The 13012-nt window shown below is 45.0% G+C and overlaps 6 protein-coding genes across 6 annotated transcripts; 1 reads left to right on the top strand and 5 right to left on the bottom strand.

Moving 5' to 3' along the window:
• Positions 1–346: 346 nt before the first annotated feature.
• Positions 347–2095, bottom strand: LAJ45_06591 (uncharacterized protein; the record flags this gene model as incomplete). Its single annotated transcript, XM_046116154.1, has 7 exons — positions 347–435; positions 503–657; positions 730–1229; positions 1285–1430; positions 1497–1602; positions 1673–1744; positions 1832–2095. 7 exons carry the CDS (start codon positions 2093–2095, stop codon positions 347–349), a joined length of 1332 nt encoding a protein of 443 aa, XP_045970815.1.
• A 1201-nt stretch (positions 2096–3296) lies between these two features.
• On the bottom strand, positions 3297–7434 carry LAJ45_06590 (uncharacterized protein; the record flags this gene model as incomplete). Its single annotated transcript, XM_046116153.1, has 5 exons — positions 3297–3527; positions 3594–3854; positions 4308–5015; positions 5086–6696; positions 6769–7434. The coding sequence occupies 5 exons, from the start codon at positions 7432–7434 to the stop codon at positions 3297–3299; spliced, it is 3477 nt and encodes a 1158-aa protein (XP_045970814.1).
• A 121-nt stretch (positions 7435–7555) lies between these two features.
• On the bottom strand, positions 7556–8255 carry LAJ45_06589 (uncharacterized protein; the record flags this gene model as incomplete). The annotated part of the gene is made up of 4 exons (XM_046116152.1): positions 7556–7591; positions 7679–7699; positions 7857–7955; positions 8205–8255. The coding sequence occupies 4 exons, from the start codon at positions 8253–8255 to the stop codon at positions 7556–7558; spliced, it is 207 nt and encodes a 68-aa protein (XP_045970813.1).
• Positions 8256–8988: 733 nt separating this feature from the next.
• On the bottom strand, positions 8989–9276 carry LAJ45_06588 (uncharacterized protein; the record flags this gene model as incomplete). Its single annotated transcript, XM_046116151.1, has 1 exon — positions 8989–9276. The coding sequence occupies one exon, from the start codon at positions 9274–9276 to the stop codon at positions 8989–8991; it is 288 nt and encodes a 95-aa protein (XP_045970812.1).
• A 504-nt stretch (positions 9277–9780) lies between these two features.
• LAJ45_06587 (uncharacterized protein) lies at positions 9781–10890 on the top strand (the record flags this gene model as incomplete). Its single annotated transcript, XM_046116150.1, has 6 exons — positions 9781–9846; positions 9935–10057; positions 10126–10234; positions 10411–10491; positions 10557–10646; positions 10700–10890. The coding sequence occupies 6 exons, from the start codon at positions 9781–9783 to the stop codon at positions 10888–10890; spliced, it is 660 nt and encodes a 219-aa protein (XP_045970811.1).
• Positions 10891–11175: 285 nt separating this feature from the next.
• Positions 11176–12053, bottom strand: LAJ45_06586 (uncharacterized protein; the record flags this gene model as incomplete). The annotated part of the gene is made up of 2 exons (XM_046116149.1): positions 11176–11557; positions 11659–12053. The coding sequence occupies 2 exons, from the start codon at positions 12051–12053 to the stop codon at positions 11176–11178; spliced, it is 777 nt and encodes a 258-aa protein (XP_045970810.1).
• Between the last annotated feature and the right edge of the window lie 959 nt (positions 12054–13012).

Here is a 13012-nt window from a genome sequence, read left to right as displayed (position 1 = left end):
TATATCAGGAGTTTTGGGATTTTGCATCATAAAAGGGCCGCAATTTAGGAAGAGAAAAATTAAAGGCGATGTTACTCTGAAGTCTACGTAAAGATACTTCAAAATTCTTATTTACTAATGGGCAAAAACCCCACCATGCGCATACCCATGGCTGATCACCAGTAGTTACCTCAAACCCAGCATATTGGAATGTATCAAGTGTTTGATGTACTCACAAGATAAAATGCAACAAAGATAATTCACTGGTATCCACATAGCAAACTTAGTCCATACTATAATATGGGCATTCAAACAAAAATGTACAAATAACAAAATAACTATTGTCCCGGTGCAATAAGTTTTCCCTTCAACCGAGCATCATGTTCCCATCCACCTGCCAGAGCCGATCCGCCGCTAGCCTGAGCATGGCTCGCCATTCTAGCCTCCAACTCTGGCCTAAAATGACGGATGAGTCCTTGCAGTGGCCAAGCGAACGCCTCACCCAAAGCACAGATGGTATGACCTTCGACTTGCTTAGTGAGCTCCTGGAGCATATCGATTTCTCGTTCCCTTCCTTGGCCCTTTTCGAAGCGCTCCATTATCTGTGCAGTCCATTTACTACCCTCACGGCAAGGGGTACACTGTCCACAAGACTCATGCTTATAAAACTTAGACAGCCTATGAACATTTGAGTTAACCACTTGCTAGGGAAAGTAGAACTCTGTGTGTGTACAGTATTCGGGGAATTACCTTGAGATTGCTCGGACAACATCTGTGCTCTTATCCATAACAATAACGGCGGCAGTTCCCAAACCACTCTGGGCGTCCTTCAAAGCATCGAAATCCATGAGAACATCGTCACAAATGTTTTTGGGCAAAATAGGGGTTGAAGATCCTCCGGGAATAACAGCGAGCAAGTTATCCCATCCACCCCTGACGCCACCACAATGTTTCTCAATTAGTTCTCGGAGGGGGATCGACATCTCCTCCTCAACAGTGCAGGGGTTATTGACGTGACCAGAGATACAGAAAAGCTTGGTACCGGAGTTCCTCTCACGACCAAATTGGGCGAACCATGAACCGCCTCTCCTACAAATTGTTGGAGCAACAGCGACAGTCTCAACATTGGCGACGGTAGATGGGCATCCAAAAAGACCGACAGCAGCCGGGAAAGGAGGCTTCAAACGGGGCTTTCCTGGCTTCCCTTCAAGCGACTCAATGAGAGAAGTTTCCTCACCGCATACATAGGCCTGTATAGTATATAATTAGCATTTTATCATTGACGCAGAAGTCAAATTTACCCACCCCCATCCCTCTGTGGATAAAGACATCGAAGTCATATCCAGACCCACAGGCGTTCTTGCCGATAAGTCCATCGGCATATGCCTCTTGAATAGCTCTCTGAAGTACAGTTGCCTCGTGGTAAAACTCTCCACGGATGTAGATGTAAGCTGCAGTAGCGTTCATAGCTCGTCCTGCAACCAAACAACCTTCAACGAGCTTGTGGGGGTCTTTACGCATGATCTCACGATCCTTGCATGTTCCAGGCTCGCCCTCATCTGCGTTGACCACCAAGTAACGAGGAGTAGTTCCCTTTTCCCATCCAGGTGGGTTCATGAAAGACTTTTTTTTAAAAGGAAAAAAAAAAAAACATCAGCAAATTGCATATCGATGCCGGAGATTAGGCGCATACCCATTTCATGCCGGAAGGGAACCCTGCTCCTCCACGTCCACGAAGGCCGGATGCTTTAACTTCAGAGATAATCTATCCCGTACAGGTCAAGCGTTAGTATTATATTCATCTCACCTAGCCAAATATCCGACTCTATGTAAAAAAGATATAGAAGCATACCCAGTCGTGGCCCTTGAGCAGGATCTCTTTTGTCTTGTACCAATCGCCATACTTTTTGGCAGTCTTTAGATCCGCCCCAAGCTGGCCGTAGAGATTTTGAAAGATTCTATCCTGGTCTGATAATCCGCCAAACTTTGTCTTTTTCGGTGGCGGGGCATCGCTGGAGGTGGCCAACCCACGCTGTTGAATAGCAACGGAAGGGCGAGCCAGGCGCGATACCACCGCAACCGCCGAACCGGACGGGGTGTGCCGTGCTAGAAACATTCTCGACGATGAATAGTGGTGTTGATGTCAATTGAGCAAGCTTGGCTCTGCTGCGAGCCGGGGGAGGCGGAGGGGCAAAGTGTTGTTTAAATAGCCCGAGTCCGGATGTCCGCTTTAGTGAACGGAGGGGTGGAATCGATGATGATGGTCGTCGGGCGTCGTGGGGTCGACCGCAGTTCTGGGCACAGACCAGCTGAGGTAATCTATGTTTCGTAGCTGCTGATTGGGTGACAGCTCCCGCTCTCCACCCACCAGACATCACTCGCCGCTTCTATGGCGACCGAGGAAGAGAATTATGTGCGGATCCCGGGAAGAACAAAAAAGTATAAAATGGATATCTCGAGACTCCTCCAATTTTTTTTCCGTAGTATTCGGTAAGCTCATAGGATCCAAGAACCCAGGGAAGGTATCATAAAGAACGCTCTTGCTCTTGGGATCTTCTAAGTATTGTCCGCAATAGTCTAATCACAAAGGTAAGTGGTCTCTAGGATCATATTTTCGGTCCATTAGGTCGGTTTTTTTTCTTTCTTTTTTTTCTCTCCCTCACTCCCATTACGACCTTAAGTGTTGTACCAATCAGCATTCGAGAATTCGTAGAGCAGTTTAATATATAAGTTCGAGTACCTGGCTTATTCATAATAGCTGTATCCCTTCGAACGATGAATCAATTGCTCAAAAATAACCATAACTCATACAAATCGTCACAGCATAGACTATTCCTCCCACCTAGAAATGATTCCGATACCCCGTGCCTTGATATATTTCCAAAGAGAGAAAATGGAAAGTAAATGAAATGCGCCCTCACCATGAAAATACAATGCCTTTATGTTAAACAAGACAAGAGAAAACGATCCAGGTTCGTAGGTTGGCTTGATAGGTTGATCCTAAAGGAAGATGTTAAGTGTTAGGAGTCTTCTTCCCTTGGATAGTTCTTTCTCCCCCAAAATTGACATCAATATGCGATTAAAGAAAGAAACACAGATAAGACATTGCTCGCGCAGAGAAAAATAGAAATAAGAAAGAGCCTCCCAACCCAACCCTCCGTCCCCCCCACCCCAAAGAGAAAACCCAACCATCTAGCAATACACTAGCAACAGGAACGAAAAGATTATGGATGATGTCATAAGAGCATGATTCTCAAATGGCATATATACCACCACCGTCTATTCACAAAAAATTCGCAGAATGCCATGCTCTTATACTATTTACCACCCTCGATGGCAGTTTCTGTTCCAACTTCCGCTGGGGCTGAAGCGGTTTTTTCGTCGCTTGCAGGCGTACTCTTTTTCACATCAAGTCCTTTGATACCTGCACTTATGAAATCCACATCTGTATCCTCTTCCTCCAGCATTACACGTTTTTCTGCTTCGTGGGTTGGGCTCGGTTTCTGTCTTCCTAATCCAGAGCTGAGATCATCGTCCTCATCAGAACTCTAGAAATTTCCCTTCCAATATTAGTCAAAATTCAGGGCCGAGGATGGGAATAGAAAGTGGCATACATCGACATCCTCAGCAAAAACGTCAACCTCCTCAATCTCCTCGAACCCACCACTGCTATCTCCCTCAACATCAGCGTTCTGCCTCGCCGTAGAATGTGTAGTTGGTGTAGTTGTGGAGTTTCTAGTTATGTTCAAAGGCAATGGCGGTGGCGGCGGAGGCTCGCTGGGGGCGGTTGAGAATGAAATTTCATCATCATCCTCTTCGTCAGAGGATCCGAACTTGTCGACGTTACTTATCTCTTGGGATATGTATGTGGCAAACTATAATGATACGTATCACCATTTCTGGTTAGCAATCTTTGGTTCTCAACTCGGGCGTTATCTTTTCTGCGGTACGTGGTGTGCACCATCAGAACAAGGAAAGTAAGAAAGTATTGGAGACGAGAGTGAAAGTCTAGTCTCTTGATAAAGAAAAGTAAAAAGGCAGAAACTTTTGGAAAGGAAAGGAATGAATGTAAAAAAAAAAAAAGAAGGGAAAAAAAAGGCTATTCCTCGGATATAAGCAAACCAATACTCCGCCGCCCTGTTTTCCTGAACGCCGCGGGATTTTAAACGATACAAAAGAGAAAGGCGGTCAGGAAAAAGACACCCAACTCATAGGAATGAAAGAGAGAGAAACACTATAAACAGGCCTTTCTGAACTCATAGGAATGTCATATCCTCGAATATGTCCTCAAGGTCATCATCAAACAAAAAATCGGTAAGGTCACCCACTTGATCACTACTTCCACTCAACCCTAGTCTCGTAACCTCTTCATCGTCTTCATCATGTTCCAAGTCCTCGTCTTCCTCATCGCTTGAGCTTCCGAACCCACTCAAAAGCCCACCTGCACTCCCGCTACCGGTTCCACTGCCCACAACAGTAGATGTATTGTTGCTGTTGTTATTACTGCCGTTTTGTAAATCGATACTATCTAACTCAGCTGCTATGCTGCCACTAAGAGTCAATGATCCGGCATTCGTAGCATTAGCATTAAATGCTTGGGCCTGAACGGCGTTCAGAACAGCTTGTCGCGGTCCCACATTCATATCTGGCCTCACACCTCCTAGGATGGCATTATCTCTTTCTCTTGTAGCTGCTAGGGTGTCCTCAACATATTCCACCCAGATAGAATCAGAGACTTTTTCGAGGACTTTATGGCCCAAAATTTCTGGAGGGTGGCGCTCGGCAAACTTGACTACCTCTTCGGCGATAAGTGTCAAATGTCCCATATAACCGAGCCTCATATTCCGTTCAGCTTGTACTCTATCAGACTCCTTTTGACCATCAACTATTCGCTCTGTGATGCGGCCTGTGACAAAGAGATCTATGGCAAGGGCGCGATTGTATCCTCTGTCCATTGGGCCATTAAAGACCTGTTGAACAACGTCATATACAACATTGTGCAAGAAATTATTCCAAGGGAAACGGAAAAAGAAATCCTATAGCCCAACGTTAACAAATAATCCTTCACGACAATGACAAAAATAAAGAAGAAGAAGTGAAGCTTACCAAGATGGTGGGAACAACCGAATTCTCAACAAACATCATTTTCAAGAAATCACCTACAACAGGGTTTCCATCCGAATCCTTTTCAATCATTGGCTCATATTCCTCGAAACTCGAGTTTCCCAGAGATCTGAAAGTAGCATTCCCTTCATCCGAGACGGTTGTGTCGGATGAGCCTCCGAGGTCCATAAGATCCTCTTCGGGGTATTGTGGTTGGTTTTGTTGATCGAGAGCTTCCTGAGGGAGTGGAGGAAGCTCGGCATCCATCCGCTCCTGGGTTATTGTGCCGGGTTGAGGGGTTGATGGCGATGTGACAGACGCAGCTTTCATATCGGCTACCAAAGACCTGCCACCTTTGAGAAGACTATCATCATCTTCCTCCACTGGAGGGGGTGATGGTGCTTTGGGGACTTCGGTGTTTAGTAAACCGCCCTCATTCCGTTCAATCCCTGTTTGACCCTTCTCAATTGAATCCTTTCCATTCTCTGGCAGAGGTGGGAGAGGAGAATCAACTCCTTTAAGCTTTTTTTCCAGTTCTTTGGGTTTCTCAGTCGTCCCAAAGGGGGCTGGTGACCCAACTGCTAAAACTGTTGTTGGCGGGGTAACATCCAGTCGGGGGATCTCATCTGCAAGTATTGCTGCCGGAATAGGTTTGCTATTATCAGAGGTTGAGGTGATTGTCGTGTCAGCTGGAGTAGTCGGGGGGGAAAGTGGTTCATCAACAAAAAGATCTTCGTCTTCAGAAGCCTTTTGAGGTTTAGAATCCTTCTCGGGATCGCTGAAGGGATCTTGGCCAATGCTGGTCTGAGCTGACTCCTTCCCAGTCTCGTCAAGAGAAACTGCCACATCCTCAAAATCCTCCTCGTTTATTGTATCCTCTACCCCACCATTTTGTACCTGCAAAGGAGCTTTCTCAACTACCACGCCCTCAACCACTCCGTTGATATCAGCAAGACCCTCTGCCTCCAACCTATCCCTCTCTCTCTCGGCCCATATCCTATCACGCTCCCTATCTCTTTCCCTTACATACCGCTCGGCGCCCTGTTCATTTAAAAGAGCCATGTTACTGCAGTGCAACAACTCTGCCATCAACTCGCAAGTTTTAAATCTGTCAAAGCCTAATGGTTCGATTGTTCCTCCATAAGCAGCTTTTAATTCCCTCTTTTTTTCTGTTTTCGTCCCATCATCGTTCGTTACAACCATCGTCTGTGTCAATATCAAATTCATAAAGTCGGGAACGTGTGTAGCAAAAAGACGCAGTAATGTGCCCAAATAGATGGGGTCTCTGCTTGAGGGAGTGTTGTCGATACCTCCGACCTCTGGATCATAGTCGGAGTTGTTCTTACGAATGACCTCGATGACGATTCCAACACCAACAGTAAGCGGGTTTCCCCCGCAGAGCATATCACGGATAAGGCCTTTAACACATGCTTCGGAGACAAGCTGTCGGGTAAGATCATTGGGGCCGATACAAGATTGTTCGTTTTGAGAAGCATTAGCTGAAATTGTGATGATAGCCTTGATGAAATCTCCGCTCGATGTCTGAGCTACAGCCGAGTATTCCGGAGAAAGAAACTTCAGAAGCTGAGGCATTAAATTTTGAGAATGGAGCCACTGTCATTTATGGATAATCAGTAATTATGACTTATTTCAAAGTGTTTAACGATTCGATGAATAGATGCCTACTTCAACAATACCCGCACCGCCTTCACATTTCTCCATGCTGATAATCTTCAGTAACAAATCCATAATCATGGGACATTCAACATGTTTCAAAATCTTAGAAACGATGTTGGGCAAGCCTTTAAAGAACTCCATCATTTCCTCTGTTTTCTTGTCCAACAATGTTTCATTAACTTTCGTAAAATAACCAGCTTGTAGAGGGTCCAAGGGAGAAGGACGCTCGAGAAACTCCCAAAACATCCGTAGATGCGATAAATTCCCCATTAAAGACTCAGCCAAAGACCATGTCTCACTTGAAAGTACTTCGCATGAGACATAGGCATACTTCAATCTTGACTTTTCTTCCCTTTCCCGCTCAGCCTTTTGCTCGGTCTCGGAAAGCTGGGCCCATCCGTTCTGAATCCCTTCTTCTCCCTCTTTGCTACTGACACTGCTCTCCCATCCGTCAGAAGATGAAGACTCTTCTGTCCGTCGGGGCGCGATGACATATTCGAGTAATCTACGTAAGACAGCTTCGTCCCTTAAGTACTCGATAAGCTTGGTATTGTGTTGTTTTAACTCTTGGATAAGATCCGATTCATCAAGCAACTCCTCAAGAGTTACGTCAGGCTTATCCAGAATCGAGTCCAGAGTCGAAATGCTCGCGTAGCCTCCAAAACGCCAGAACATGGTTGCTGGTGTCGGTAGTGATGGTGGGGGGAGGTCGGTGCTGTTGTTGTGTGGGGGAGGGCTGATGGCGATTGTGTTATCAAGCGATCTAATCTTACCCCTGCAAAGCGGCGTATGATGATTATGACGATACTAAGAAGGGCTCTTGAGATGAGGTCTGCATAAGCTCCAGTAGTTAACCGTCAGTCTCCCGATTTATTTACTGTGAAGAGGCTCCAGTGGATGGCACGTGAGCAGAACTTACTGGTGTTGCTTTTAAATTTTGCTAGGGGGCGGGGGTGGGGGATGAATCTGGGGGAGGGGTTGATAGAGAAGATGAGGGGAAATAGACCAGCCAACAATAATAGTGAAATGGTCGCTAAGATAAGAGTTTGAACTTGAGTGGGTGAGTATCCCGCATATATCTACCTCGCTAGACTTACAGGATCAAAACAAAGATGGAGGAATGCGCCGGAATGGTCCGTCGGAAGCCACGAGGATGAGTTGTTGGAAGTTGCGCGTGCGGTAAGCACCGCGGGCCTCTTTAACGCAAGAAAGGATCAATTTAGTTCCGCAAGATAGCTATGTAGTCAACAGAAAAAATTAGTGAGAGATGAAGAGCGTTATTGGATAGGATAGGATGCATTCAGGTGATGCGGTACAGAAAAGCAACAAAAGGGCAGAATCTAGATCAAAATAGGTATTGTGGTAGGCTGCAGTACTTATCATCAACTATTTATAGGTGATGTTGACTCAGGAGCTTTCTTCTAGATGACAAGTAATTCTCATACCAGATTACTTGTCCATAAACTTGCTTTTCTTGTTTCGAGTTTTAAAGCCATGGGATAAACGTATTTGTGCCTACATGTACATATAACTTTTGTGACAAAATAGAACACTCTAGTGATACAAACGTGGCTTATCACAAATTATACTATTCCCATTCCAGGGTTAAAAGACTACTGAATTTACTAACCTACTACATGTATCCTTACATCAGTTAATGATTGTTTTCTTGAGATTTTCATATCGACCGATCAACAAATGCCATCCTTGCGTCATGGAAAATTGCGGACTATTGGGGGATTAGGTAGACCAGTTTAATTTAACGTTAATACTGCTCGGTATTTACTCTCTTACCGTACTGTAAACTCTTTCCTTTGTTTGAAACGTAAAAGCGGAGACAATAACAAGAACTACTATCTCATTCTCATTTATCATGTTATGCACCGGCGGAAAGTGTACTTTTGGCTTATAAAGGCTATTATAAAGCTGCGTAAAGGTTGATATGGCCCAAATTGGCGGAAACTCCTATTTGATCAAGCAAGCAACCATTGCCGTTTATCCTCTTAGAGTTCGGCAACCGTAGCGTGCGGGTTTGGTAGGTAGTGAGTTCGTTTTCACCCTCCTAACCATTGCATGTAACTATATCTTATAATATCAATAGGCAATCACCACTCGTTTTGATCTCAAATACCCCCACCGAGTGCGTTTTTCCTATACCGTTCCTCCGACAAGTCCGATTTGTTAGCTGCCGTGCGATCGTAAGCCTTTCCAGCCATTCTAACCGGTCCGTCATAATGGCTTCTTGTAAGAGGTTATCCAGAGTGGTGTTCCAATCATCAGCAACGAGAGCGACAAATTCGTGATCGAGATTTGTGGCATAAAAGGATCCATTGCAAGTAAATCATCGTCCGCCCAAATTAAGTTCCTATCGGCATTAAGACCGAAGGCGACGTTTATGGAGCGGAGGAGTTCGTTACGATGAGGTTCAGTTGATCGAAGGTATATTGCTTGCTTGGTACCAACCAAAGGCTGCAAGTCGTTCTTCAATGCCTGGTACTTGAACTCCCTGAGTTGCATTATCCTAGACCATCTTTCGGCGGTGCAGTTTCGTTTGGGCTTTTAGAGTGTTGTTTGATGATGCCAGGAATATTTTCGCTCCCTGCTTAGACAGTCCGTAGAGCAGTAGAATTATTAAACTTGAGTCGACTACTCGTAGCTTTATAGCGTTTCCGAACACGACCAGTATTGCATGACATACGAAAAAGCGCCAAATCCACCTTTTTGTATGTCATGCAATATTGGTCGTGTTCGGAAACGCTATAAAGCTACGAGTACATGTAGTGATGTGATCTGAGTCTAACAGATTGGCTGTGTAACGTTGGTCAGGGCTAAGATTAACGATTGCCGCACGTGCAGGCGGGGTCAGGCGAAACCTATCCTTGAGAAGCCTGGGCCAAGAGCCTCTATCGTAGTTACAAGTTACAACCACCTGCCACCATCACCATCTTGTCTACCACAGATCTTTTTCTACTTGCCGAGGTCAATCCAAATACGCGTACTCAATCAGAATCAGCTTCCACCATGAACCGTCTCTTTGGAGCTAAAAATACTGCTCCGAAGCCCACTCTTCAAGGTGCTATTGGGAATGTGAGTGCATGCGTACACATGCTTTCCAGAGTCATTTATGTATATGGGTGAAAAAGTATGCTGATAGGTTTTGTCTCGAACTTCATAGCTCGAGTCTCGCGTTGACTCTATTGACGTCCAGCTCTCTAAGCTAAATGCCGAACTTGCCACCTACCAGCAACGACTCTCTAAGATGCGTGAAGGCCCTGGGAAGAACGCCCTGAAGCAAAAGGCAAGCTCTATCTTTTTCTTGTTTTAAGCTCGACATCTTTTGATAATCGAGAGTTTTTTCAAAAATAGGCTTTAAAGGTACTCCAACGACGTAAAATGTACGAATCACAGAAGGACCAGATCCAACAACAGTCTTGGAACATGGAACAAGCTGGGATGATGCAAGACAACCTCAAAAGTCCGCTTTTCTCATATATTTCAATTCTTTCTGCGCCACTACTACTGCCTAGAGATCAATTCTTCTTATCTCTAGCATTTATTGCAGTAGTGATGTCAAATCTATTATTTAGTCGGGGTTTACTGATACGAAAGCACGCTTCCCCTCGGGCGGATCGCGCACTTCGGTGAAAACAGATGTCATGGTTACTGTTGACGCACTCAAAACAACGAATAAAGAATTGAAGAAACAATACGGGAAAATAAATATCGACAAAAGTAGGTATTCTTCGTCCCTTACAGTAAATATCAAACAGACGCTGATGGACGGTTTTGAATACCAGTCGAGCAACTCCAGGATGAGATGGCAGATTTGATGGATATTGGTAATGACATTCAAGAATCTATCTCAAGATCATATGATATTCCTGAAGGTTTGCTTTAGTTCCTTGCTTTCTGGCGCAAACCAGGCTAATACAGCAGGCAGACGTGGACGAAGCAGAGCTAGACGCCGAGCTCGAAGCTTTGGGCGAAGAGGTGGAGCTCAGCGGAGGATGGGATGCTGATACAGTCAACGCCGGAGAACTCCCAAATTTTCTACAGGGTGAATCTGTAGGCGGGATACCAGATTTTGTTGACGAAGCGCCATTAGGGCAGAAAGTAAAGGAGGCAGTTTGACCGTTAGAAAGTATGCATGTTCTGTTGTTTCTTGGAGTTGGTGTTTTCAAAACGGCTTCATCATGTTGGGGTTGGGCGATCGATCATAGTCTTAAACGTGGCTACTTAATGGTGTTTTGAAATTTTTGTTTGATCCATACAGCTTTTGTACAGATTATGCTTGTATCCATTGAGTTCACGATGCACACTACAGTTAGTAACAAATGTAACGCCCTCTTAGGTAAGTATTAGGGAATCCAATTTTTAGAAACAGGTAGGTATCTTCTGGTTTGCTTGAAGCTGTCACTAGCGTTCTCCTTTCTCAAATTGAGCCCATTCAAACATCAAATCACTTCTCATAGTCATCTTAACCCCTTCTAAAACCTCCTCGCCGCTGTGCCATAGCATTCTCTGTTGAAATATCAAAACCCTGCCTCTCTTTGGCTCGACATCTACAAATTCGGTTCTCTCTGGGTTCCAAAACCGTGTTGCTCCCCCTCTTTTTATCTCTTTTGGGGAAGCCGTTGGGTCAGCAGGGTCTTCGCTACCTTCAGATGAATCATTGAGGTAAAGATGGAGTGTCAGAAGCGACTTTAAAGATTTGTCGGGGGTGGTGTACAGTGCGTCGCAATGTTGCGTGAACTTCTGTCCTTCGCCATACTTCAAAAATCGGAGGCGTTCGTTAAGTCTGAGTTTTTAAACTGTTAGAAACCTTTATATATGCTAGTAGCCCCGTTTCTAAATTTTGCTTTGACTAAATAACTAGCAAATAATTGAATTGACACAAACCTGGTCATCCTCCATCTACCCTTACTCTGTCCCGTCTTCATTTTCCCTGGAATGTTCTCCCAATTGCTGCCCGGTCCGATCTCGGTGACTTCCTCCAAAAATGGCTTAACCCTGTCATAGATACGCTTCGCAGCCACAACATCTTCTTTGATGATTCGAGAACAGTCCCTACGATTTGTGTTTGGCGCTGCAGCTTTCCAGTCTGAGTCTGCAAGTCCAATAAGGTCGGCGCATTCGGAAGCTGTAAAGCAGTCATCGATCACCAGGGCGTAGTAATTGTTGGGTTCACCATAGCATGACTTCAGCGGGGTGTCGTTGAAGTCTATACGCGTTGCCGTGGGCACGAGCTGAAGAGATCCGGAAGATATTTGACAGTCGAGGTTATCATAAAACATGATGGGAGGTGGGAGGTGGGCGACTTTAAAGGTGGATTGTTATGATTGTAATTAACTCTAATACGGATGCTGATGATGGGCTGACTTGGCCTCAAGCTTGACTCACTTATCGCTGCGCCGTGATGTTACCGCTAAGGTGCATCACAAGTTGAAATCCTTGTATTCCAAAGAGTCGATGGGAGAGAGACGCGGTGTGAAGCTTGTGTGACTGTTTTCTTGGATTCATGGAAATCCAATCGGTATCATTGCCGGAACTGGTATCTTGCTATCGTGAATCATAGGTTATCACTCGGCAACACCTATTCTTCGGGATATCACCAAATACGTTTAATTGCATTTAAGATAATTTTTCTGAGAAACATGGATACTAGAAGCTCTTGCATGCACGTAAAGCAGGGTCACCGACACACGTGAGTTTTCATGCATGCATGCCGCAGGGCTGTGGCAAGACTATCAACTACTCCATATAGCTACATGTATTCCTACAGCGAGAGGGAAAATTATTGTAGAAACAGGGGTCAAAAAACAGGGTTTCTATGGCTGGGCAAGCCAATAGGACTCTTACAATAATTTTACCTCACGCTGTACTAGTATTTCGCTGACGTTTTTGAACTGGGCCATTATTGCATACACCCAAAACCATGAGCTTGGCGTATTTTTGTATGGCATGCAATATCAGTCGCGTCCACAAACGTCGGAGAAATACGAGTAGAGTACGTACATACATGCAGGTATGAGTTTTAACTAAACCTCCGACGTACCCGGTAAGTCCAGCTACATATATCCTGCAGCTGCCAAGCCTGCATATATCTCAGCCTTCTTTAGAGTACCGCAAAAACTCACGAACTTTGCTAGCGGATCTGACCAAAACTAACTTGTAGAGGAAATATCTGAAGCTGATCTCTGCCTTTCAGCCAATCATCAATGAAGAAATCCCTGCACGGAGATAATCAAGTTGG

The sequence above is a fragment of the Morchella importuna genome (genome assembly GCF_003444635.1).
Source record: "Morchella importuna strain M04M26 chromosome Unknown Morimp01GS019, whole genome shotgun sequence".
Lineage (NCBI taxonomy): Eukaryota > Fungi > Ascomycota > Pezizomycetes > Pezizales > Morchellaceae > Morchella > Morchella importuna.
This window is presented reverse-complemented; position numbering and strand designations above follow the sequence as displayed.